Source organism: Podarcis gaigeae (genome assembly GCF_964106915.1).
Source record: "Podarcis gaigeae genome assembly, chromosome: 15".
NCBI classification, from domain to species: Eukaryota; Metazoa; Chordata; class Lepidosauria; order Squamata; family Lacertidae; genus Podarcis; species Podarcis gaigeae.
The window spans coordinates 42,636,770-42,661,793 of NC_139692.1; the positions used below are offsets into that span (position 1 = coordinate 42,636,770).

Below are 25,024 nucleotides of genomic sequence, written 5' to 3' on the forward strand. Positions count from 1 at the left end.
GAGAGAGGAAGGCCTGAGGCGCGGCCGGCCATTATATAAGGCCCGTCTCCTTGGTGACGACGTGAAAGGCTTCCGTGGGAGCAACGCCGGGGAGGGGAAAGGCGGCAGTCGCGGGAACCGCTTGGCAGGAGGAGACACCGCTCCCCGCCCCGCTGCGGTGAGTTATGGGGCCGTTGTAAGGATTGCGAGGCGGCCTTTTAAGTTTATTTCTGACGGGGGGGGGGGGAAATCAGACCTCGGAGGACTTCGACTCCCAGTGTGCACTGCGGTGCGCTGCCGCCGGCATTGGGAAGCCTCGGGTGCCGCGTTGCATGACGGGGCTTGTAGTCTATAACAGCGGCGTTTTCCCTTCAGGCGCCCTTTAACTTTTAAAATTGGGGCGCCTTGGGCTGGGAAGGGGGTCGTGTGTGAGAGAGAAGTGTCTCCTTTCTATTCCTCCCTTCCTCCTCCTCTTAGCCCTCAGCAGCACCCTATGGCCACAGGGGGCATGACACCCCAATCCCCACCCAAGGGTGCCCGCACCATTGAGACCCTTCAAAACTTTATTCCCGCCTCCCCCCAAAAACAGTGAACCAGGGAAGTCGTGGCGCCTTTGTGCATATGCTTTGCTATGAGATAGTGAAGCAAGGGTCCGAGAGCCCCTCTGAGCACATACAGAGTTCAGTCCAAACGCCCACACCCAGCTCATGTTTTCAACGGCTCGCTTCTAAACCTGCCCTTCCTTACTTGGATTTTAAGCTATACAGTACTGGTATTTTTTAAATGCTCGGGGTGGGAGTGGAGTGCGGAATCTGAATTGAAACAGTGCAGTCACTGGACGCTGAGGTGGTTGGCAGTTGATGGTTTTGATAATGATAAAATGATGATGATAATAAGAGTTTCTCCTGCTCACTTCTGCTTTTGATGCGATTCAAAATTTGGTCAAGCTGTCATTTTTTTATGCTGGAGCTTTTTCTTTTATTCTGGTTGCAATATAACTTTGCCCATGAGGGTGCTGTTGTTTTTAAAGCAAAGGTTAAATAATAATTATGATTATTCCTATTATCATTATCATTTCCATCCCACCCATCTGGCTGGGTTTCCCCAACCACATATGTCCGTATTGGAATATGTCCCCTCATATAAGTAAGCCCCACTGAATTCAGCAGGGCACATGCCCAGGTAAGTGGGCATAGATTTTCGTCTCAATTTTATGTGAGTGTATGATTTGGTTCAAATGCACAATCATGACTGTTTGATAATGCGAGAGTCTGCATTAAGTGTCTGTATTGCTCCATTTTATTGTCCTTCAATTTGGGATGTTGTAAAACTTAAATATCTCTTGAGAAAGAGTTTTATCTCATTTTTTATCCTGCTCTTTCTCCAAGAAGCTCAAGGTGGCAGGAATGTTATCATCATCATCTCCCAACCAGGGATTCAGTCACATGCTAGAGGGTTGAGAAATTATAGTTGATTAGGAGGTATTGCACAACAAACCCATTTCACTTCAAAATCAGGACTTTCCTGCGATGAGGATGGGGAAATGCTCTGGTGTAGGCATGGAGTAATGATTGCTTGATGCGACACAAACAAATCGTAACTAATGCTCTGCATTCAGGTCATCGGAAGCCACTGTACACTTTTACCTTCTCAACAACCCTGCGAGGTAGACTGCTGAAAGATGGCGATTAGCTCCTCAACTAAGCTTTGCAACTGAGCTGGGATTTGAACCAAGGCCTACCTACTTTTAAGACTCATGCCTGCCCCTAGACTAACATATTTTTTTCTATTTTTTTTTTAAGCATAGTTTTGTCTTGGGACATCAGCCCTCACTCCCTGCCTCTCTAACCAGGACTTCCTCTTTTAACTTGCTGATTTGCAGCTGCCAGCTGTTAGGAAAAAATGGTGCACAGAATCGGACTCTTCCTTCTGCTGGGCCTGTCTCTTGCGTCCTTGGCAGCCTGTGGTAAGTCATCCCTCATCCATCAAAGGATGGAGTTTCGCCTCCGGATAGATTCCTTGCCGTTTCAAGCGAGTGTGAACTTGTCATGAGACTCACGAACCAGCAGTGCTTGCTCCAAAGACCATCACTTCCTGAGTCTAAGTAGGAATGGCTTTTCAGTGGCCTTAAGGCTGGGGTGGGAAGCCCCCAGTTCAGGGTGCTGATCTGCCCTCACTCAAAACGCATTTTCCTGCCCGCTCCTTACAAGACTCCACCAATTTGGGTGGTAGCTGTAAATAGGGAAAAAATCAAAAGTACTTCCACTGAGTTGGAAAGAGCCCACTTACCCTGCTGTGGGTGTCTGATGATGCTCATTCTCTGACCCTGCAGCAGGCATACCTTTCCTTGAGCCAGGAATATAGTATAATAGTGGTCTTCCTGTAAATGTTTAAACAATGTCCTTGCAACAGGGATCGGGGAGTCTTTTTCAGTCTGAGGGCCACGTTTCTTTCTGAGTGGTCTTCTGGGGGCTGCTTGGTACAGGCCAAAAGTGAGAATGGAAATTGTGGTTTTGTATTGTGCTCTACTTTCTTCTCTCTCTCTCTCTCTCTCTCTCTCTCTCTCTCTCTCTCTCTCCCCTCTCTATCGCTGGTATTATAAGAGTTCCAGGCCCCATTCTAGCTAGACAAAAACACACAAGGAGGATCCAAAACAAGGCCAAAGGGGTTGGTGGCCTGACAGAGAGATCGGGGGGGGGGGGGTAATTGGTGTCCACTTTCAGCCCCTGCTCCTTGATGTTCCCCATCCACAAAGAAATGTAAAATTCAGGCAATGTCTTACATTGGTTGGACAGTCAAATCTATTTGTTAGAAGCGATTGGTCATTGCAAAACTGCAACTGGGTTCAGCACTAGTCAATAAGGGAATCGGATCCTTCTTTCCTGTAATTATGGTTTTGTCTGATCTGTTAGAGCAAAAACAGAAACCTAATTTGTGGCATATTTATCCCTAACCACCGATAAACACTCATGGGCGTCATAAAGATTCAGTCCAGTGTAGAAGTTTACTAGGTAGGTATAAAAGCATATTGGTAGCAAATATATACAGACATTCACCACTGGTCAAGGCAGGCTTAGAGTCCAACCAGAGTCCAAGACTCACTCTCTGCTTCTCTCACCGCAAGACGCAAGCAAGAGACTCGCAGCAAGTTACTACAAGTTACACAGAACCTTTGTTATCAGTGCATACTGTCACACTGCACATGCCAGTTCACACAGAAAAGGTCCTTGCATAGACAAAAAAAATCTCAGCCTTCTGCTGCTTCTTGAAACTTCTTCTCTGTTCTCTGTTTCTGGAACAAATGATTCACACACACAGAGAGAATATCCAACACCCCCTCTCATTTTTACAGAAACAGTGGGAACCATGACCACGTACAGAGCGCTTACACAGCATGCACTGCAAACCCCGGCATTTAAACCAGTTGAGCATGTCTCTGAAAAACTAAGATTTGGTTACACAACGGCAACAGTGTTTGCTTCCTGGACATCTACCACACCAAGAAATTGCTAAACTGAAACACCATACTATGATGATGATGATGATGATGATGATAATACATTTATTAATTATATCTCGTCCATCTGGCCAGGCCTCTCCAGCCACTCTAGGCGGCTTCCAACAAGATATTAAGAACACAACAAAAGATCTAACATTATAAACTTCCCTAAACAGGGCTGCCTTCAGATGTCTTCTAAAAGTCAGGTATTTGTTTATTTCCTTGACATCTGGTGGCAGGGTGTTCCACAGGGCAGGCACCACCACCAAGAAGGCCCTCTGCCTTCCAGACTCCCAGTCAGGCAAGTTGGACCAGTAGCCCCCCTCCAGGCTGCTACAGTACAAGTACTTGCAAACCTTACTCAAGATTCTAACAGAGTAACTTAATCTGGTCTACTCTATTAAGAAATATACAGCCATAACCAGAGTGATGCAGCTCAGAATCTACTGGCTCTGAGCTGTCCCCCTCAATCTTGACACCACTTGCTGAACACACAGTTTCAGATTAGGGTGCAGGTTAGTCCAGCAAATCTCTCCTCTAAATATTCTACACGGCATCAAAGGAGGGTGTGGGAACCTATGTTCATACGATTTCCCCCCCCCCCCCCCACGCTCCCTTGGGGTTGCCGTAAAATGCATGATTCATGTGGTAGCTTGTCTGAAGCTGGAAAATCTTCTAGCTCTCTTCCCCCTGCCCTATTCTATTTAAGATGGACCCCCGACGCTTTCTGTTCCTGAGGAGGTTTCACTGGAGAATGGTGGCGTGATGGACATTGCAGTGACTTTAAGGTGAGCTCTCAGAGTTTCTGATCTCTGTCCTTGAAGGTTACAGGGTGGGATGGTGGTGGTAAGAAATAACTGTGGTTTTCAGCTCCCAATTTGCCTAATTACATCACTTCTCCCTTTGCAAAATAGCCAGAATATTGCCTCTTCTTTCTTCCTCCAGGACAAAGGTCACACCATAACATTAAAACACATGGCTCCCCCCCAAGGAATCCCTGTAGTTTACCCCCTGGAGATAAAATTCCTAGCCCCCTTAAAGAGCTAGAGTTCCTAGGATTACCATTGGGAGACATATTTAACAGTCCGCCCCTCTTCCTGGGGAACTCTGGGAACTGTAGCTCTGCAAGGAGAATAGAGGTCTCCTAACAACTCTCAGCTTCTTGAACAAACTACAACTCCCAGGATTCTTTGGGGGAAGCTATGGTAGTATAGGGATGCGGGTGGCGCTGTGGGTTAAACCACAGAGCCTAGGACTTGCTGATCAGAAGGTTGGCGGGTCGAATCCCTGCGACGGGGTGAGCTCCCATTGCTCGGTCCCTGCTCCTGCCAACCTAGCAGTTCGAAAACATGTCAAGTGCAAGTAGATAAATAGGTACCACTCCAGTGGGAAGGTAAACGGCGTTTCCGTGCGCTGCTCTGGTTCGCCAGAAGCTGCTTAGTCATGCTGGCCACATGACCCGGAAGCTGTACGCTGGCTCCCTCGGCCAGTAAAGCAAGATGAGCGCCGCAACCCCAGAGTCAGCCACGACCGGACCTAATGGTCAGGGGTCCCTTTACCTTTATGATAGTATAAAGTTGGGGTCTTAGAAATTCTCTGCGGTTCTGCTAACGTCTCTCCTATTCCCTCCCCTCCCCAATCTTTTCCAGCACTCCTCTCAATCAGACGCTGGTGATGACGTTTAATGTTACATATTCATCCAGGGAAAATGGCACCATTGTCGAGCTGCCTAAGCAAGTAAGTCCCGGAACGAACATCAGCCTTTTGGGAAAGGTACTGGGTTCAATCCCAGATAAAGCCTGGAAAGATTCCTGTTTGGAGTCCAGGAGAACCACTGCCAGCCCATGTGAATCTGGTGATGAGGCCTGGGGGCCGCTTTCCCTTGTGGGTGAGCTTCCGGGGGCCACATGGCGGTGGTGGGTGGGACCAGCGGGGGAAAATACGTGGACCCAACTGTGTACTGCAGACTACATTCCAACAGAGCAAGAGTCTAATATGTGTTTATGCACACCAGCCCACATCCCTGTACAGGCAAGCAAGAGGCATCCATGCAATTCAGTTCAGCAGGGCAGTGTAGCATTAGAGTCCCACAGGTGTCATGTGTTTCTATGTGCACAGCCCTCTCTGTTCAGGCGTTATCAAGAGGTCAAGGCAAAAGCGCTTGAGGAAGACACAGAGCATGTCCAGTGAGGGGTGTGTGGCCCAGGGGAGTCCCAAGGGCCAGGCAGAGTCCCCTAGAATAGTTAGTTAGTTGTTTATTAAATTTAAAGATCACAGGGCAATTCGCAACATAAAAATACAAAATGAGAACACAAAATACATAATAAAAACAAAAACAGACCAGAACCCCCTCCCACAAACACATTTAAAAGCATATAGAATATTAATTAGCCAAAGGCCTAGGAGAAAGAGGAATGTTTTTGCCTGGCACTAAAGATATATAACAAAGGCACCAGGCAGACCTCCCCGGGGAGAGCAGCCCACAGACTGGGAGCCACCACAGAAAAGGCCCTGTTCTCACACTGCCGTCCTCCAGACCTGTCAGGAAGAAGGGCCTCTAAGGATGATCGCAGGGTCTGCGTCGGTTCATATGGGGAGAGGTGGTCCTTGGGGAAGAAAGCAACTTCTGTTGTCTCCGTGCTTTACCAGGTAATCGTAACGGCAGGCGTAAAGAAGGTGAGCTTCCTAGTGAGAGCAAAAGAAGTCGGGCAGCTGACTGTGTATCTTCAGTCCAACTCGTCCAACCAAACAGGGTAAGCAGTTGAGTCAGCCTTTAGTGTTTTTCTATCCTTGTTACCACAGCCATAATGCTCCTTGGAACAATTTCAGGATTTTTAAAAATTTCTTAAACTCGGCCTCCCTTCCCACTGAGGACCAGAAATTTTCTGTTCCTACCTAATTGTTTTATGTTATGGCTTGTGAGGCAATTCTGGCCAAGCCATACCCACCTGCCCTACAGCTGACTTTGTGCCTGCCTTGCAGGGTTGTTGTGAAGAAAAAATGTAGAGAGGGTGAAGCATGCATGACAATTTGAGCTCTTTCGGGGAAAGGTGGGATATACGAAATGCCAGAATGCAGTTGATATAATATTGTATCATAACATTTATATGCTGCTTGGCTGACAAAAAACAAACCTCAGAACAGTTCGTGAAAAGACTAAAACCATGAAGTCATAAGTAAAAACGTTAAGAGCAAAAATTCAAAATTAAAATCGAGGGTAACCTAAAATTCTGCCTGAACAGAATTATTTTTCGGAGGCAGAGTAAATTGGGAGATGCTTGCTAGTATGGAAATCTGCTTTTAAAAAAAACCCCAAACAGATGTTTATCCCAGACAGTGCTCCATTTGAGGCCGCTCCCTCTGCCCTAAATTTGGCAGGCCCCTCCCAAGAGAAACCTATAGGGGCCTCCTCTTCCCTGTCTTTGAAATGGACTCTGAAGGCTTCCATCCCAATGGCTCCAGGGTGAGCCTCCTTGAGCCCGATGGCTTTTAAACGCCAGAGTTGATCTGTATAATGGATTGTGCTGTGAGCTTCCTTTTGGTGACCTGCTGCCCCTCCCTCTCCCGCAGGCCCAGAATCCGCTTCCTCGTGATCCACAGCAATGCAGTGAGAATCGTGGACCAGGTGATTGGCTGGATCTATTTCCTGGCCTGGTCAGTCTCCTTTTACCCTCAGGTGTTTGAGAACTGGAGACGGAAAAGGTAAAAAGGAAGCAGAGGGGTCTTGCTTTTGGGGTGCCCATGATACATTTCTCAGATTTCCAAAAGGCTAGGGACCCCATACATAAGCTAAAATACAATTCCTGCTCCCTTCTAGCTACCACTAGGGGGAGATCACATATAGAAAAACAACTTTTATTTTGTGCTGTACAGACTTGCCTGTTCCTCCTTTGTCCCATTTTCTCCTGGACACAGCAACTTTTGCCTTCCTTGAAGGATCAGTCCCACAGCCACTGCGTCCCACTCTTAGCTTCCCCTCTGGCCTCTGACTTTACAGCGCACCCCTCTTATAGGCTTCATTCAGTCTTAAAATCTCTGCAGTCCTAAGGTCTAGGAACTTGACATTCTAGCTTTGGTTGAGCAGACGGGCAAGTTCAGAGTTGGCTGTCACGGTGAGACATTGACGATGCACAGCTCTTGGAAGCTAGCTGATGGCGTTTTCCCTGTTGGGCCAAAAGGCTGCCTACCAATGTGTACCTTTTGATTGATCTGAAAGGCCACCTTCTTCCCTACAGACCCTGGGGGGGGTGTCCCTCTTGCTTGTTCCACCACCCTCAGAAGCTCGGAGAGGAGTTGCAGCAGTCCAGAACATCCTCTCTGGCGGCCCCAAAGTCAAATAACTCCCCCCCATTGAGGTCGCATGACACCTTCATGATAGTTTCTGGCCAATGCAATAGGCTCCTCTTTACTCTGGCCATTGTCACCTGACATGCATATGGTTTTAGTGCCCATCCTGTTGCTGGGATTGTAAGTTGTTCAAAATAGTCCCTTGATTCTGTATTTTAAATTGTTTTTACCCGTTCTGGGTCCTTAGAGTGAAGGGTGGGTAACAAATTTAAAATACTAAGTAGCAATAATTTTCTTTCTTTTTTTTAATTTTTAACTTATACTTTTCAGATTTATACATTTCATTTATTTTTCAATCATTCTGACTTTTCAAAACTTGACTTTCTGCCCCCACTTTCTGCGATTCTTTAAATTTATTTTTAATACCTTCGGCATATCCAAATTAACTGAATTTATTCATTTACTCATCTTCTTTAAATATATACTCTTATGAAACTGCCAATGTTTTTATCTGTTACAATTTATTCAATAAACCATTTCCATTCTTTTATAAATATGTTTGTTGTCTTGCTTTCTTATTCAAGAAATCAAGTCGTAATAATTTTCTGGGTTTTTATCCCTTGCCTCCTTCCAGCGTTGTGGGACTCAGTTTTGACTTCATCGCCCTGAACCTTACCGGCTTCATTGCCTACTCGGTCTTCAATGTTGGCCTCTTCTGGGTCAAATCTGTGAAGGTAGGTGGGAACCCCTCTCCTTCCTTCCACTGGGGCTTGGCCATTGCCTCATCTTCCCAGTTCTGACCAGCAGCCGCTTGCCTCCTTAGGAGCAGTTCCTGCGCTCCTATCCCAATGGCGTGAACCCGGTGGACAGCAACGACGTCTTCTTCAGCCTCCACGCTGTCGCTGTGACTCTCCTCATCATCTTCCAGTGCCTGATCTACGAGGTGAGCTTGGACCCTTCAGATCGCTCTCTTGGAAGCTCTTTTGAGGGCTAAGATCGTACGCCTGGGCCTTTTCTGACTGCCGGCATGCCATCTATATTGGTTTAACTCAAAGGAAAAGCTTTTTCACTTTAGAAACCCTTTAGAAACATAGGTAGCCTTACAGAGTTGGATCATTGGCCCATCTAGCACATTGCCTGCACTGGCTGGCAGCAGCTCTTCTAGGGTTTCAGGCAGGGGTCTCTTCTGGCCCTCCCTGCCTCGGATCGAACTTGGACCTTCTGTGGGCTCTACCACTGAGCCACAGCCCCCTTCCCCCTCCCAAAATAAAGCAGGATGCTAGTCCTCATGGTTCCGACTTAAGAGCAGATTTAAAGATGAATGCAAGAAAGTGACTTAGGGTTGAGTGAGACCATCTAGCTCCGTGTCTACACTGACTGGCAGCAGCTCTCCAGGGTTTCATACGGGGGCATTGAATCTCGGACCTCCTGCCTGCACAGCAGATGCTCTAACCACTGAGCCAGGACCCAAAGAAACCCTCCACCCAGCGTGCCAACTCCTGGTTCTGCATATCTCATTTGTAAGTTGTTTATGCTGATGATCTGGCCTTTCAGAAAGGGACCCAGAAGGTCTCCTGGGTGGCCGTGGGCTTGCTCGTCTTCGCCTGGCTCTTCGTCTTCGCCACCTTGTCCGTGGCTGCTGCCGGGAAGATCACGTGGCTGGCCTTCCTCTTCTACTTCTCCTACATCAAGCTGGGCGTCACCCTTGTCAAATACTTCCCACAGGTAAGTTCATGGCTGGGCTTTGCCTCTGTCTGTCATCAAGCCTCTGTCTCCTTTCTTAATTTCCATACCAAACAATATTATGAAAGTACAGTGCAGGCAGCCACCGCTTTAGGCGTGTCCCATAGGTGTGTGACTGTGCGTACACGCCGAACCCGGAAATGACCCCAAAACATCACAAAAAGGGGCAGAGGGGGTGTTTGCAGGCTTTTAAAATGGGTGTCCCAATAATATGCAATTTCACACAAGCACACAGCGACCCAGAACGCAGCCCCAGTGCAGGCGAGGAGTTGCCTGTACAGTGGTACCTCGGGTTACAGACGCTTCAGGTTACATACTCTGCTAACCCAGAAATAGTACCTCGGGTTAAGAACTTTGCTTCAGGATGAGAACAGAAATTGCGTGGCGGCGGCAGCGGGAGGCCCATTAGCTAAAGTGGTACCTCAGGTTAAGAACAGTTTCAGGTTAAGAACAGACCTCCAGAACGAATTAAGTTCTTAACCCAAGGTACCACTGTAATGCTGATTAGGGTATAAATATAAACACGACTATCCCTTCCCCACGAGCAGAATTCAGATTACACAATATAGGATTAAGAATCTCCTATTTAACATAATCATCTGATATACAATGATATAAATTACTTTTTCCTTTACAACTATTGTGGTTTTCTATAGCCTGGACATCAAAACAAATAACACCATTTAACTAGATCCACGTGTCATTTTCCTTAATTCACCTAACCCTCCTTCAGTCGGTCCCATTTTCCCACACCATTTTGTATGTAGCTGGACCTGATCTACCAGAAAACCAGTGTCAGCCTACCAAAAACTCGTCCTTTGAAGCTTGGGAGCCCATGTTCCTTCCCAGTGGGAGTTCCCTTGCCCTGATGCCTTCTCCCTTCTCCCTTTTTTAGGCTTACCTGAATTTCCGCCGCAAGAGCACCGAGGGCTGGAGCATCGGAAATGTTTTGCTGGACTTCACGGGAGGCACCTTCAGCCTCCTTCAGATGTTCTTGCAGTCTTACAACAATGGTAATTATTATTTTTATTGATAAATTTATTAGCCGCCTTCTTTTCAACGCAGCAACTCAGAGACTTACAAAAAAAAAAAACCCTACTGTACATACATATGTTAAAACCAGTGGGGGAATACAATAAAACATCCCACCCCATCAAAAAAGCCATGGACAGTTCAAAGGGGCTGGTTAGAAAGGAATGCCTGTCATGTGACACCTGAAGAGGGCACCATGTGAGCCTTTTTGGGGAGAGCATGCCACATACGGGGAGCCACCATTGAAAAGGCCCTGTTCTCGTGTTGCCGCCCTCTGGACCTCTCGCAGAGGAGGAACACAAATAAGGGCCTCAGAATGATGATCACAGGGTCCAGACAGGTTCATATGAAAGGAGGCAATCTTTGAGGTATTGCTGTCCTGAGCTGTTTAAGGCTTTATAGGTCAAAGCCAGCACTTTGAATTGGGCCTGGAATCTAATTGGCAGATAGTGCAGTTGGGCCAGGATGGCATTATATTCTCACACTGTCTTGCCCCGGTGAGCAATCTGGCTGCTGAATTTCCTGACCATCTTGAGAGGCAGCCCCACTGTGTTACAGTAATCTAACCTAATGCTAAGCAAGCTTGATCAAGCCAGAGGTTTGTCCTCCACAGTTCTGTTTTTTTCTGATACTGACCTTTCGCAAGAATCTAAAGACGGGCAAGGAGGTGGGAGATGATCTTCCTCATATGCTGCTGTACACAGAGCATGAGTGGGGGAGCAACCTGTGGTCCTCCAGATATCGCTGGCCCCTATCACCCATGCTAGGTGAAGCTGATGAAAATATTGGTATTTACTGTATTTTTCGCCCCATAAGACGCACTTTTTCCCCTCCAAAAATGAAGGGGAAATGTGTGTCCATCCTATGGTGCGAATGCAGGCTTTCGCTGAAACCTCTCTCTCTCCAGGCTTCAGGAAGCTATCCGCAAGCCTTGCAAGCCTGGCGGGAGTTCCCGCGGGCTCACAAGGCTTGCGGGCAGCAGCCTGCAGTCCCGGCGAGTGTCCGCAAGCCTTGCGCGCCCGGCGGGAGGTCCCGCCGAGCGCGCAAGGCTTGGGCCGGCAGCCTGTCGCCCGAAGCATGCGGAGCCCTCCGGAGGGTGCCCCGTGCTTCGGGCAGGTATGCGCAAGGCTTGTGGCGGCAGCCACGGCTGGGGGGGAAATAATTTTTTAAAATTCATTTCCCCCCCCCCCCAAAAAAACCACACGAGGTGCGTCCTATGAGCCGGTGCGCCCTATAGGACGAAAAATACAGTACTTTTTGCCATCTTTTATTTTTTTGAATGATTGTCGCATTTATTATTATACTAATATGCTGTTCACTTTGGGGGGCTGTCTTTGGGCCAAGAAGCAGTGAATAAACGAACCCTTAAAAACCCTGTCATCCTTTTCCATTCTTGAAACTTCTGTGCTGGGTTTAGTCTTCCTCTAAAGCGGCAGAGCCCCATCTGACCCTCTCATTCCCTTGCATGTATACACTAGGCCTAAGCTACTGCCCACTGCCCCATCTTGTCAGGGTGAATTCATACTGTGATGTCCCCCCTCTTTTTTTTATAAAAACCCAATTATCTTGGGGCAGAAATCCTTTTTCTTTCTGTTGCACTCCTTTTAAGACATTTATAACAGGGATGGGACATTCCAGGCACCACATACCATTGATGGTGGGGGGCACAGGGACAAAAGTGGGCAGTCCCAGGTGTGTTACCTTTTGCACAGAACGCTGCATTCCAGCACCGCAAGTCTGCAGTTTATAGAAACAGGCGCCCTGCCATCTAAGCAAACAAGTCCTCCTCCTCCTTTGTCCCATTCTGCCTAGTAAAAGTGCTTCAGCAGAGGGGTGGAGCAGGGCTGCTTGAAGAGTGCCCTGGGGAAGAGTCCCTGGTGGCTAGACAGAGCCCTAGAGCAGTGTTTCCCAACCTTGTGCCTCCAGCTGTTTTTGAACTACAACTCCCATCATCCCTGACTAGCAAGACCAGTGGCAAGGGATGATGGGACTTGTAGTCCAAAAACAGCTGGAGGCACAAGGTTGGGAAACACTGCCCTAGAGGACTGCATTGGCCTGGAGTTCCCCTACTCTGCATTTAGAAACCACAAAATATGATTGGGTTTGGGGGGGAGGTGTGGCTATTTTTATTCTTTGCCCTTTCAATTATTATTATTCCCCCTCCCACCAGATGTCAAGGAAATAAACTATCTGACTTTTAGAAGACATCTGAAGGTAGCCCCGTTTAGGGAAGTTGTTAATGTTTGATGTTTTATCGCTTTTTTATTGTTAATATTCTGTTGGGAGCCGCCCAGAGTGGCTGGGGAAACCCAGCCAGATGGGCGGGGTATAAATAATTATTAATAATACATTTTGGTATATCAGCTTTTCATTGTATGACCCCCAAGTTTTAACTTCAGGTGGACAGGAGGGGTACAAATTTGGATAAGCTTTTGTGTCCCTTCCTCTTCTATCCTTTAATCTTTTCTCTACTTACTCTGTCGCTGATACACAATCTGTATTGTGTTCCTTCCCTGCTTTGCTTTTCAGATGAATGGCGGCTGCTTTTTGGGGACCCCACCAAGTTTGGGCTGGGCCTCTTCTCCATCATCTTTGACATTGTGTTCATCGTCCAGCATTACTGCTTGTACCGTCCCCAAGAATACGAGACTTTTGAGTAACCGTCTGCCCTGGTGGGACGCCCCCTCTGTGCTTGCCAGCTGAGCTTCCTTGAGGTGGATAAAGTTACAGGAATCAGACTTGGTTGTCTGAAAAGCACAGCGACTCCGCCCTATTCCTCACGTGGACTTGGTTACTACAAACCTCATTTTGCTTCTCCAAATCGCCTTCCGGTGCCTTAATGCCTTCTGAGACTGCAGCACAACTCCTGCAGAGGGAAATCTCTTGGGGGCTTTTCAGGCAAGTGGTGCTCACAGCTGTTTCAGAAGGAAGATGGGGGTTACTTCTTCCTCTCCAGCTGTTTACGGCTATGAGTATGGGCCATTATCTTGCCATCTAAAAGTTTGCAGCTGGCTGCAAGGAAGGAGAAAAGGGTCGCTTCTCTGAAGGAATTCATGCCACGATCCAAACTACTTATATACTTGAAGGTTATTTGTGCCACAGACGCAAGTGTTCCTTTGGGCTGGGGGAAGAGGAAGGAAAAGGGGTTCATGGAGGTTGCTTTGAGTCAACCTCTTCCTTCCCTTATTAGCTTTGCTGTTGAGATAAAGAACTGGTGATCTGGCCTTTTTAAAATAAAATAAAAACAACTTTGTACAAGGGCGGTCTGACTCAAAACTCATCCCGCAAAACCTGAAGCGGTGTGGTTGTGACTGATCAAAGCAGCCTTTTGTTAGTCTCCAGCCGTGGGGCGGAGCGGCTTATATTGGGGAAGCGCTGTCACTCAGAGAGCAAAGTGCTGTGTTCTCTTCACTGCATCGCCAGGTCAGGAAGGGGAGGAAAGTTCCCATACTGGAGATGGGTGCTCAAACTCGCTCCTACGGGAGACAGAGATGGCCTGCCAACTTGGTTTGCTTCAAAAGAGGAATAGAGAGGAATAGCAGCTATGCTTCTGAGAATCAATTGCTGGAAACAGCAGCAGCAGGGGAGAGGGCTCATGTGCCCAGGTCTGTCTTGCATGTTTCCCAGAAGAGGCAGCTGGTTGGCTCTTGTGAGACCACGATGCTGGATTAGATGGGCCATTGGCCCCCTCCAGCAGGCCCTTTTCATGTTCACTGTGGTTGCCTAAATCAGGGGAGGAAGGAAATCATTGGCCATGCTGCCTGTGGCTGCTAAGAGTTGGAGGGCACCCAACTTACACGCCATCCCATTCTCCTGCAGTGAGAACAAAGCAACGCTTGTGGAACCACTTCTTCAAAGTTGGCTCTTGTCCTCCAACGCTTAACACGTCAACGAAAGCAGTGACAGAAATACATTCCAGACAGAAAATCCAGCTTCCTTTTATTGTGTAAAATGAGACGCAGCAGAGCTGTACAGCTGCTTGCTCCCCTCCCTTACAAAAAAACGAAACGGTTGAACATGCAAGCCCCACCCCACCCCGCCAAGGCTTCCTCACGGAAGCCTGCCAAAAGAGAGGAAGTCCCTAAACTACCTTGGCATCATCAAAGTACAAAATGCAGTGATTTAAGAGGCATCTAGTGGTATTTGACAAGACTGGCAACTTCTTTTCAGCTTGAAGGTTAACATCACTGAAGTAAAATCAGCACAAAAGTGGAATAGCAGTAATATACTGAAATAAGTTAGAGGTACAAACTTTGCGGGGGAGGGAGAGAGAAGGGCTTATTTACAGTGGATTTAATTTTTTAAAAAAGTATTGTGGACCGTTATATTTAATACAAAAACTGTGATTGGAAGCAAATTCCAGAAAGGCCGTATACAAGATCAATCAAAATGGGTGTACTAGGATAAACCCCTGGAAGAGTGTGGCAGGGAGATGCCTCCAGCCCTCTAAAAGATCCAGACCGCTTGCCCTTTGGACAAACTTCACAAATGCAGCTATTCCCGCAAGCAGGTATGGGAAGACAATTCTGGGGGAGCGATAGCCCTCCCAAAGCATGATTTAAGGCTTCAGCCCCAGAAAAAGACCTAGCATGACCATGGGGGACCTGTGACCTTCCAGGCCTTTTGGGAGACCCCTGGCTCTTATGATCCCAGTCCCTTGGAGCAGGGCTGATGGGCGTTGGAATGCAACAGGCTCCCTGACCTCAACGGAGATAAATGCAGAAGAGAATCGGAGAGGTTTCCAGTTACAAGATGGGTGCCCCCCCCCACGGGCACCCAGAGGGGTTGAACTCCCAGCTGCCTTCAGACAGCCTAGCCAAGAATCAGGGATGATGGGAGCTGGAGTCCAGTGAAATCCAGGGGGCCACAGGTGAGCCACCCCTCATTAAAATAACTCTAGCATAAAAGGCCTATATTGTTATTTATCATCATTTTATAGTTCAGCACTTCCAGTCTAGGGTGCCACTAATTTGCCACGTACAGGGACTCGCACACGGTGCTTTGGCACAACAGAAGATTTCAGCTTAATCTGTGCATCCCAAGTTTCAAGAATAGGCTTGGACTCTCTCTCCTGTGGGCTGTATTTGCTATCTTAAACCTAAGCTTTAGAACTAGAATGACACATGCACACAGAGGGAACAAGGTTATTTACAAGAATGCCTTTGCTATAAAAATTGAAATGTGGGCTTTCTGCAAAATGAAAAGTTTTAAGAGCCTTTGGTGTTTAAGCCACAAAGAGTTTCCCGCGACGCATTTTATGTTAGAGGACACTCTAAAGGAGCTAAGGTATTGGAGCTTGTAAAACTGTCCCCTGTCCCGCCCAACCCCCATATCCCACCCCACTCCTTTCCCCCTGGCTGCATGACGAAGGCTCTCTAGGCTTGGAACTCAGCCAACATTAGGAAGAGAAATTCACCAGGAGAAGCTGGATGCCGTCCATTTGTGCAAGAGAAGGTCAGGGCAGGTTATATACAAGGGTCGGTCCTTAAGCCAAAACGGTTCCCTGCACAGCTGGTATCAGTGTCGCCACCCAAGGGAGCACCTCGCTTTGAGCCCTGCTGGACTGGAGTGGGGAACCAGGGGCCCTCCAAATGTCGCTAGACTCCAGCTCCCAGCAGCCTCAGCCAGCTCACCTGAAGGATCAGTCCAACAACACCTGGGGAGGCAGGGAATACAGGATCCCCACGCCCACCCATAGCTGCTGAGCTTGCCAGGCCAAACTGCTACTGCACTGCTGTCCTTTTAGTACAACCGAGAGGGGGGCAAGTCTCTCAACAAAGATGGCACCTCCTTTGTGGAAGGGATTTTCTTCAGCGGGGGGGGGGGGGGTGCAGCAGTCTTCCAAGCCCAGCTGGCTGTGGTCCCTGATCAGCATCCTGCCCACCCCATTTGAGATTATCCACCCCCCTGCCCCAAACTCAATGGCACGGTTAGGACATCATGGACTCCCGCACAGCTTTCTGTAGGGAGTGTCTGGTCACCAGGAGGCGGACCACTTCCTCGTTCCTCTTGGTCAGCCTCTTCCGAGCTTGGTCGTGGGTCACCATCGTCATATCCCAGCCGTTCACCTGCAATACATTTGCAGCATTGCTTGAAGAGAGGCCCAACACCAATTCAAAGCATACCAGGAGCAGCAGGACAGCCAACCGAGGGGTGTTGGCAGTCAGAAGCTAGGAGCCAGTTCCTAACGCTCCACATCCAGGGCTGGCCTCTGCCTGCACATGCAAGTTCTGTTCCACCACCACAACCATCACCCCCAGACCTCAACAAATCTGGGTGAAAACACTTCTAAAACCAAGCAAGAGGCCAGCACCACATTCTTTGTGGCAGTGAACAGAATACTTTAATCTTACTCTGCGGCTTCCCTCAACCTGATTTCTAGTGAGCTTCATGGTGTGAGTGTGGATGTTAATATCAGGCTAGAATTCCCCATGCCGCTCTTTATTACACTGGCATCCCATCTCTCCTCCGAGCAACTCAAGGTAGTGTACAAGATTCTTGCGCTGCCATTTCTCATTGCAACAGCCCAGCAGGGCATGTAAGGCTGTGAGTGACTGGTCCAAGATCCAGCAATGAGCTTTCTGGATCCTGGTCCAATAATCTCATGGGTTCTAGTTTTAAATAATGACTCCTTTAACGTGTCTCCTTCAACTTTTTTCTAACCCGTACAGCCCTAAATTCAGGGGAAGAGCTGTAGCTGAGTGGTAGAGCATCTGCTTTGCATCTAGAAGGTCACAGGTCCAATTGCTCGTCTCCAGGTATAGAGCGAGGAAATGTCTGAAACTCTGGAGAGCCAGTAGATGGGGAAATGATCAGCATATGCCAGCTTCCTATTTAAATCACCCCTTAATTAAGAATCATGAGGACTGGAGTCTTGGTTTTGTTTCTAGGGGTTCCTTTGTGAGGAAGAGAGGGATATAAATTAAATAAATAATAAAACCGCAGCTCAGTGTTTGAGCATCTGCTTTGTATGAAGGACCCATGTTTAATCCCTAGCATCTCCAGGAATGACAAAGCCCCCTGCCTGAAGCCCTGGAGAGCTGCTACCAGTCAGTGTAGACATTAATGAGCTAGATATATACTCAGTATATATAAGGCAGCTTTCTGTGTTTTTGTTTTGCCTCGTAAGGAAGGTCTTCAGCAACTTAATTCACAGGATGGAGTGATTAAAGCTTTAATTTGAGTCCATAAAAACAGACCACTCAGAAGAGTCACTAGCGTGGTGTAGCAGTTAGGGTGTTAGGCCTGCCCCTGGGAGACCAGGGTTCAAATCCCCACTCATCCATGAAGCACACTGCGCCAGTCACGACCTCTCAGCCTAGCCTCCCACACTTTAAATGGGAAAACTAGTGGCTGGAAAGCCTGGCAGTGGAAGAAATAATGGGACGCCCCCCTGCTGCTTCTTAAACCAGTCTGGGATTTACCTGCATGATCTTGTCTCCGACCTGGAGGCCGGCCACTTCGGCGGGGCCACCTTCCGTCACTCTGGTCACGTAAATGCCCTGAGAGGAGAAAAAGAGGGACTGCATAAAGATACCACCACGGAGGTCTCAGGAGTTGGCTGGGTCCCTCGCTGGACATGCACATGAAATGAGAACTGGAGGTGGGGAGGTGGTTCCAGGCTCATTTTGTGACAAGGCCCTGATCCACTTGCACGATCGGCTCTAGATGACTTCGTTCACCGGTGGGAAACCTTCAGGAGCCAGATGCAGACCTCCATACTTCTCCATCAGGCCCTCAAGACTCTTCCCCAGGCCACAACCCTCACCAGTGCTACTTCATAGCCTCCTTGTGGGCTTTTGCCTGGGTGAAAATGTGTCCTTGAACTCTGATCATGCCTCTTGATGGTCTAGATGGAGGGTAGAGAGGGATGCAAAAAGTAAAAATTGCATCCCTGCCCATGTGGCTCTCAGAAGGTTGCCCAGAAGTGAGGGTGTCTGAGAAAGATCCCTTTGGCTTACTGCTTCAGGGAGGCACTCTGTGAAGAGCTTTCTGCTTCTCTGCTCAATGACAGGAAGTAAGGTGGAGAGAGAAAGGCTTCAGCCAGTGAAATCTCTGCTAAGCAACTCCAGATGGGCCTGCACAAGAGTCAAGTTTATAAAAGCCAGGGCCAAATCCTCTGTCCTCCCTGCTCGTTCATCCTCAGAGCCACTTGACATCCCTGTACCAGGGCTTTTGTAAGCTCCATCAACTGAGTCTTTTGATCGCACAAGCCCACACAGCCCTGCAAGTTGCTAGTCTACATTGAAACAGTCCATCTGTTGTCTACACATACCCAGTTACACTTGTGGCATAAAAGAAAAAGGACTAATTGCCATTTTCTTCTTCCACAGTGGGGAAGACGAAGGTTCCCCCAGGCCTTTCCTATCTGGTTGCTTGGGGAGACTCCTTCTTTCCCAAGAACAGGCCAGGTGAATGGATCATGACCATTCTGCTCCAAAGAAAGCCGATCAAACAGACAAGAGTTGGCATGCCCGGAAGTCTCCTGTTAGACTGCCAGTCTTCTCTACAGCCTGTAGAAATTGCCACCCCCTCAAAAAGGCTCCCCGCATGATCAGCCTGGCTCTGGACCAAGAGTGATCTTTTCAGGGTGGATTTGAGCAACAGCAACAGAGGCATTTTGGGATGCAATCAGGATCCAGCCAAACTCTGCTGCTCAAATCACGCCAAGGCCGGACCTACACGAAACCAGCCCAGGGGCCTTTTAAGGCCACCGAGATCCTGACCTTGTCAGTCTTGTCCTCCGAGAAGGGATTCTGCGTGGGGTCCTGGTCAATGCCGCCTCCAATGCTGAAGCCCAGGATTAGGTTTTCGCCCTGGCGGAGCTTGTGGATTTCGACCCTTTGCTGAAAGGGAAGGGAGAGGCGAGTCGTGTGAAACGCGAGGACTCTTCGCAGGCCCTCGTATACCCCTGCGGCTTGGGATTCATCCATTCTGGCTCTTGTGAGACGCTTGATAACAGGACAAAGAGGTGCTCTTGTCCAGCAATCTGAAGCTAACAAGGCCTTTATTTTTAAAAGAGACATATGGCAAGCATGCAATGACACCATGTGTCACATCCTGCTTGGTTCAGAAAGGGGAAAGGGTTCTGAAACTGCAAAAGGGGTGGGTGGGTGTCTCAATAGGAGGTTGTGTGTCACAGCATAAAGACCTTTGCTGTTGCACTGCCAGACACAACATCTTGCACAAAACCACCATCTGCTTTTCACAAAGCCCTGCTTCCCATCTGCCCCCCCCAAAAAAGCAGAAGAATTTTTCTCTCTATCCCATCCTTAACTACAAAGAGCAACTGAGCCAGCTATGCGTTTTTCTAAACCAAAGCAGCTTCATCTGAGCCCAGTGTGGGATTTGGTGGGGGCAGAGGAGTCCTCAGCAGTGATTGGTTGACCTGCCCTTGTGTCACAGAGGGAGCAGAATGGAGAGACAGACAGCTCAGAAGAGCCTTGCAGGATTGGACCAAATGCTCTAACACAGGGGAGCAATTTGGGAAAGGAGGGTTGGAAGGAAGGAAGAACAGACCACGGAAAAGGGGAAATACTTTTAGGGAAGGGCAGTAGCTTAGGGTAAAGATGAGTGTAATCTGCCAAGGCTTGGGCCGCAGGGATTTTTGGAAACAAAAAGCCCCCATCTTCCCAGAGCGTGCCTTGCTCCCATTCTTTCTATCCAAGATCATTTCCTCGGGGGTCAAGAACGGCCAGTTCTGAAATGAGGGGAAGCATCGGATTTCACCCGTGTAAACAAGCACCCTTTTATTGGAGACGGGGGTTATGAGCTCATTGAGGGGGGAAAGAGAAAAGCACTTTCAGAAAGAGACAGATAAAAGGCGAGAGGGACCAAAGGGAAGATAGCCAAACATGGCAGAATGGCAGCAGTGACTCCAGAGATAGCGTTAAGTGGCTCGCTGCCTCGTGAGATGGACAAAAGGTTAGAGGGGATGAAACGGCACCATCACTTGGCATTTTTATTGGACAGGTCTAAAGCCAAGTGGGCTCACTCTCCTCCTTCAGGGAACAGTCAGTTTTAAAATGAAAACCGTCAGCGTTTCCCACGATCACAGAGCTGAGCGGGGTGGCTGAACTTGAGCCACTGCTGATGCCATCGGGCTGCCCCGCCATTCATTCCTGACCCCCTGGTCATGCTGGCTGGGGCTGAGAGAAGTCGATACCACACTCCCTAAGGGTCACAGCTTTGCTACCCTTGGAGCGGAGGAATCCCAGATCCGTTATGGCAGGAGTGGCTAACTGTGGCACCCCCAAACACCAAGGGAGAAGAATGATGGAAGTTCTGATCTGGCAACAACTGGAGAGCCACGCGTTCCCTGCCCCTGACAATAAAGAGTTGATTCCTGGAGGAGAGAGGGGGATTGTAGAAAAGAGCAGCGTTGACGTACTCCCAAAACCCTTCAGCCAATGGTCAGGCATGCCTGGAGCCCAATAACATCTGGAGGACTACTTTGTAGGGGACAGCGAAACCCAGATGTTTAGGGGAAGGGGGTGCAAAAACACACAGACCCGGACCAATGCTGAGCTTTCGGCTGCAATGCTTACTACACAGCCTAACTTGGAGGGGTGAAGCCTCACTAAACCAAATGACACTGACTTCCAAGTAAATCTGGGCAGAATTGCACTTGACTTCTGGGAACAAGCCTCACCCTGCCTCTTATGACTGTTATTTCTGGATTGCTTCATACCATGAGATAAGATAATGCCTTGCTCTCTCCATCTTTAGCACTTTCAGACAGCATTCACGGCCTGTTAGAAAAGCAATCAGAAAGGCTCTTTCCAGTGCTTTCGCCACTGGTATCCCTTCCACACCCCAAATTCTTATGATGCATGACTAATGCGCTCGCTCTCTGTGAGCTCAGCGGGGTGTATCAGTGCAGAATGTCAGACCAACAAGGCCTGGGTTGCAATCTCCATTCACTGGGTGACCTTGGGCGAGTCCCTCTTGCGTTCTCATCTTAATTGACCACACGGGGCCATTGTGCACCCCATTTCACCTACACTGCCCTGAATAAAGGGGGGACATAAATGCAATGAACAAATGCCAGTTTTCAGCAAATCTCATCTTTTCAAACCCTTCCTTCCACTGTTCTCTTCCACATGATCAGGAGATACACCACATGCCTACTACGGACTTCTACAAGCTGTTTCCCTCCAGATGTTCTGGACTAGGGGCTGTTGGGAGCGATACTCCAAAACGTCCAGAGGGCACCAGGTTGGGGAAGAAGGGTCCACAATGTTTTCTGCTCTGTTTGCATTCAAAAGCCACTCCCTGAACTTCACAGCTGCCCCATTCTTTGGGAAATGGGATTTCCAGGGCCAAACTTTCCCCACCACACCCATACTCTACCAGTCTGTGCCATTCACCTTTTTTATATAAAAAAAATCACCACTGGACTTGTAAGCACTCAGGCTAGGCAAGCCATTATTGACTCATCCATTTCTTTTTCCAGGATTCCTGTCAAGGTGTACTCATCAAACACCCCAGACCTTAGGCTAAGGAGAGGGTGTTACTCTTGTGATCAGACACAGACTACGGTTTGCTCTATATGGTGGAGGGAGCAGGTTATGAGCCAGGCTGCCCTGAGGGTTCTCTCTCTTCCTGTACCAGATGGCAACAAAACATACACATACACGTTATGCTTATTCAGTGCCCTGACCACAAAAAGAGCATTTTTCACTCCTCCCAGCTATTTGCACAACCAGCCATGAATCACCAACCACTCCCAAAGGAGACGGAACCGATCCGATGGAATTGAACAGATCTAATCTAGGGGAGACTGGCGGCCAGGGGGAGGGCAAGGTTTGGAGGGTGGGGCAGGCGGAACCAGGTAAGGATAAAGCATAAAGATTTGCAATTGTGGGGGAAGGTTGGAAGTAGAAGAGAGGCACAAAACAAGGGAGAGAGATTTAAGACCCTGATCAGGCAGGGCAAGAGAGGAATTTTCCCGGAAGGAGTAAATCCATGGAATGCAAGAGCCACACACACACACGCCTTCTGAACTTTTGGCCAGAACACTTCTGAGATTGTGGGGGGTCTGATCAACTGGTAGGGTTGGAAGAATGCGGCGGGGTTTGAGTCCAGACCCCTGCTCAGCAGCTGGAGGAAGACCCCTGAATGCAGGAGACTTAACAGGCTTTGGGGGCCAGCCAGATGTTGCAGAACTGCGGTTCCCAATGGCCAGCATGGCCAACGGTCAGGGATGATGGGAGGCGGCAGTTCAGCAGCATCTGGAAGGGAAAGGAGGGGAGATAAGAGCAAATGAAGTAAGTGAGGTAATGAAATAAGGGGAGAGAGCAAGAGAGGGAAACATCCCTCAAGAGACTACAAAATTGTGGGCAGCCTCCTAATAAAGCAGAAGCAGAGAACGAATGCAGCCGTTTGGCACCTCTTCCTTGCCCAGAAATGTCGCCCACAGTGACCGTCCCACCAGGTCATTGCAAGGATTCCTATTAGGCCGGAATCAGTGCCTCAATTTGCTTGCCTTTCCACAGCCCATTCTATGGTCCCTTTTTTGTCGCACATAGATAAAACTGTAAGCAGGGAGGGTGTCTTGGAAACTCTCAAGTGCAGTCCCTTGTAAACGTCTATCTGAGATTCAATTATAGGAAAGGTCAAAGTGCTTTAGGGATAAAAACCATCTTCACTGCTATTTTTATGAATTATATGTGAAGTTCACACGCATATTTGCACAATGGGTTATAGCCAACAGTAATCAGCAAGCCCATTGAAATTAAGCAACCACTAATATGTTCTGGCAGCATTTCCAAGAGAGCAGCCAAAGAGTAGAATAACAGTGGGGAAAAACTCCCATGAGAGGTGGCAGACTCTCCTTCCTTGGAGGTTTTTAAGCAGAGTTTGGATGGCAATCTGCCATGAATGCGTTTAGCACTGCAGGGGGTTGGACTAGATGACCCTTGGGGTACCTTTCAATTCAATTCTATGCATCCATTCAAATTAAAGGAGGCAAGGAAGAGTTAGGGTTGGAAAGGAGCAGCAAAATAGCTGATTTTTCTACACACACATTCAGGCCCATTTTCCATCACCAGCATTTTTTAAAAAGCAGGTGAAGAAGAGGTGGAATGGGCTAAAATGCCTCCTGAATGAAAAAGATAGGTCTTCCACTATGCATTTCAGGGAGATTATAGTATGTTTTTAATATATCAACAATTTAATAAATTATCACCACCGCTATTACATTTTTCTTTTAATACATCAAAACCCATTTTCCTTAGCTTTTGACACTCGGCGTGCCTGCTTTGAGAACCCACTCTACTTTTGTGAATGTGAGTAGTGCTTTTTCCTGGAGGTACTCGGGGGTACGCAGTACCGGAACCTTTTTCCCTAGAAGAAAAGCACTGACTGTGAGCCGTTTTAAACTCTTTCTAGCGCTCTTTTAATTGTTGCAACCCGCCCTGGGCCCTCAGGGTGAAGGGCGGGCAACAAATCGCCACCAACGAGCGTGACGTTTGTTATTACTGCATTAACACATTCTTCCCATCCAGAGCAGATGGGTTTTATTTTAAATCCGGATTTAAATCCAACATTTCTTCCATTAGAATTGCATGCCGCTTGCGGCTGTTTCCCCCCCCCCCCAAAGCGGTTTACAAAACGATTAAGAGCAACGTTAATCACTGTAGCAAATCCTTGGCTTTCCAACTCCCCCCCCCCCGCAGCCCCATAGAGGAGAATGAAACTGGGGGGAGGGCTGGGCGTCTCCTCCACTCACCACCACGGCCGTGACCGGCTGACCGGGGATGTAGGCCATGGCCCCCGCTGGCCTGGCCTCCCCGCCTCGGGCGCCGCGCCTCACTCGCTCGCCTCCCACGGAACAAAAGGCGAAGAGCGGCCCGATCCGACCCAGGCGGGCCACGAACACGCCCCCTCGGGGGATGGACACGCCCACGGCCACGCCCTCGCCGCCCGCTCGCCCCGCCCCGTGTCGCTCACGCGCCCGCCGCGGCGCCGGAGGCGGAGGAGGCACACGCCCCTTGCCCGGCGCCGCTCTCGCCATGGGCCACGCCCCCTCCGCCGCGGCCAAGCGCCTCCTCCCGCGGCCGGGCCACGCCACGCCCCTCCAACGGTCGCCACGCCCCTCTTCGCGCGCACATACTCGCCCTCGGGACCTCGGTTGGCCACGCCCCTCACGCGGCCGGGCCACGCCCCTTCCACCTGCCGCTATGCGTGGCCACGCCCACGCTCCCTGCAATGTCTCTCCGCCTCCCAAGGGGCCACGCCCCTCTTCGTGCGCACATACTTGCCCTCGCGACGTCGTTTGGCCACGCCCCTCCCGAGCCCAGGCCACGCCCCTCCCCTCCAACGGTCGCCACGCCCCTCTTCGCGCGCACACAATTGCCTTCGCGACCTCTTCTGGTCACGCCCTTCCCGCGTAGGGGCCAAGCGCCTTCCAACTGCCGCTACTCGTGGCCACGCCCCCGCGCCCGGCCACGTCTCTCCGCCTCCCAAGAGGCCACGCCTACT

General features: G+C 49.1%; 2 protein-coding genes across 3 annotated transcripts; one reads left to right on the forward strand and one right to left on the reverse strand.

Annotated features, from left to right (window-relative positions):
* The first annotated feature begins 16 nt into the window (after positions 1-16).
* On the forward strand, positions 17-14,837 carry CTNS (cystinosin, lysosomal cystine transporter). 2 transcript variants are annotated; one of them, XM_083715248.1, is made up of 11 exons: positions 17-157; positions 1,862-1,945; positions 4,188-4,266; positions 5,128-5,215; positions 6,128-6,231; positions 7,049-7,180; positions 8,400-8,499; positions 8,589-8,708; positions 9,320-9,490; positions 10,404-10,521; positions 13,070-14,837. In XM_083715248.1, exons 2-11 carry the CDS (start codon positions 1,882-1,884, stop codon positions 13,198-13,200), a joined length of 1,107 nt encoding a protein of 368 aa, XP_083571374.1. In that variant the 5' UTR covers positions 17-157; positions 1,862-1,881; the 3' UTR covers positions 13,201-14,837. The 2 variants fall into 2 exon arrangements, with proteins under 2 accessions (XP_083571374.1, XP_083571375.1); XM_083715249.1 differs by having other exon boundaries at positions 41-172; positions 1,876-1,945.
* On the reverse strand, positions 14,463-24,568 carry TAX1BP3 (Tax1 binding protein 3). Its single transcript, XM_083715305.1, has 4 exons — positions 24,273-24,568; positions 19,267-19,386; positions 17,965-18,042; positions 14,463-16,608 (listed from the first exon to the last, which is right to left on the reverse strand). The coding sequence occupies exons 1-4, from the start codon at positions 24,555-24,557 to the stop codon at positions 16,471-16,473; spliced, it is 621 nt and encodes a 206-aa protein (XP_083571431.1). The 5' UTR covers positions 24,558-24,568; the 3' UTR covers positions 14,463-16,470.
* Positions 24,569-25,024: the final 456 nt, after the last annotated feature.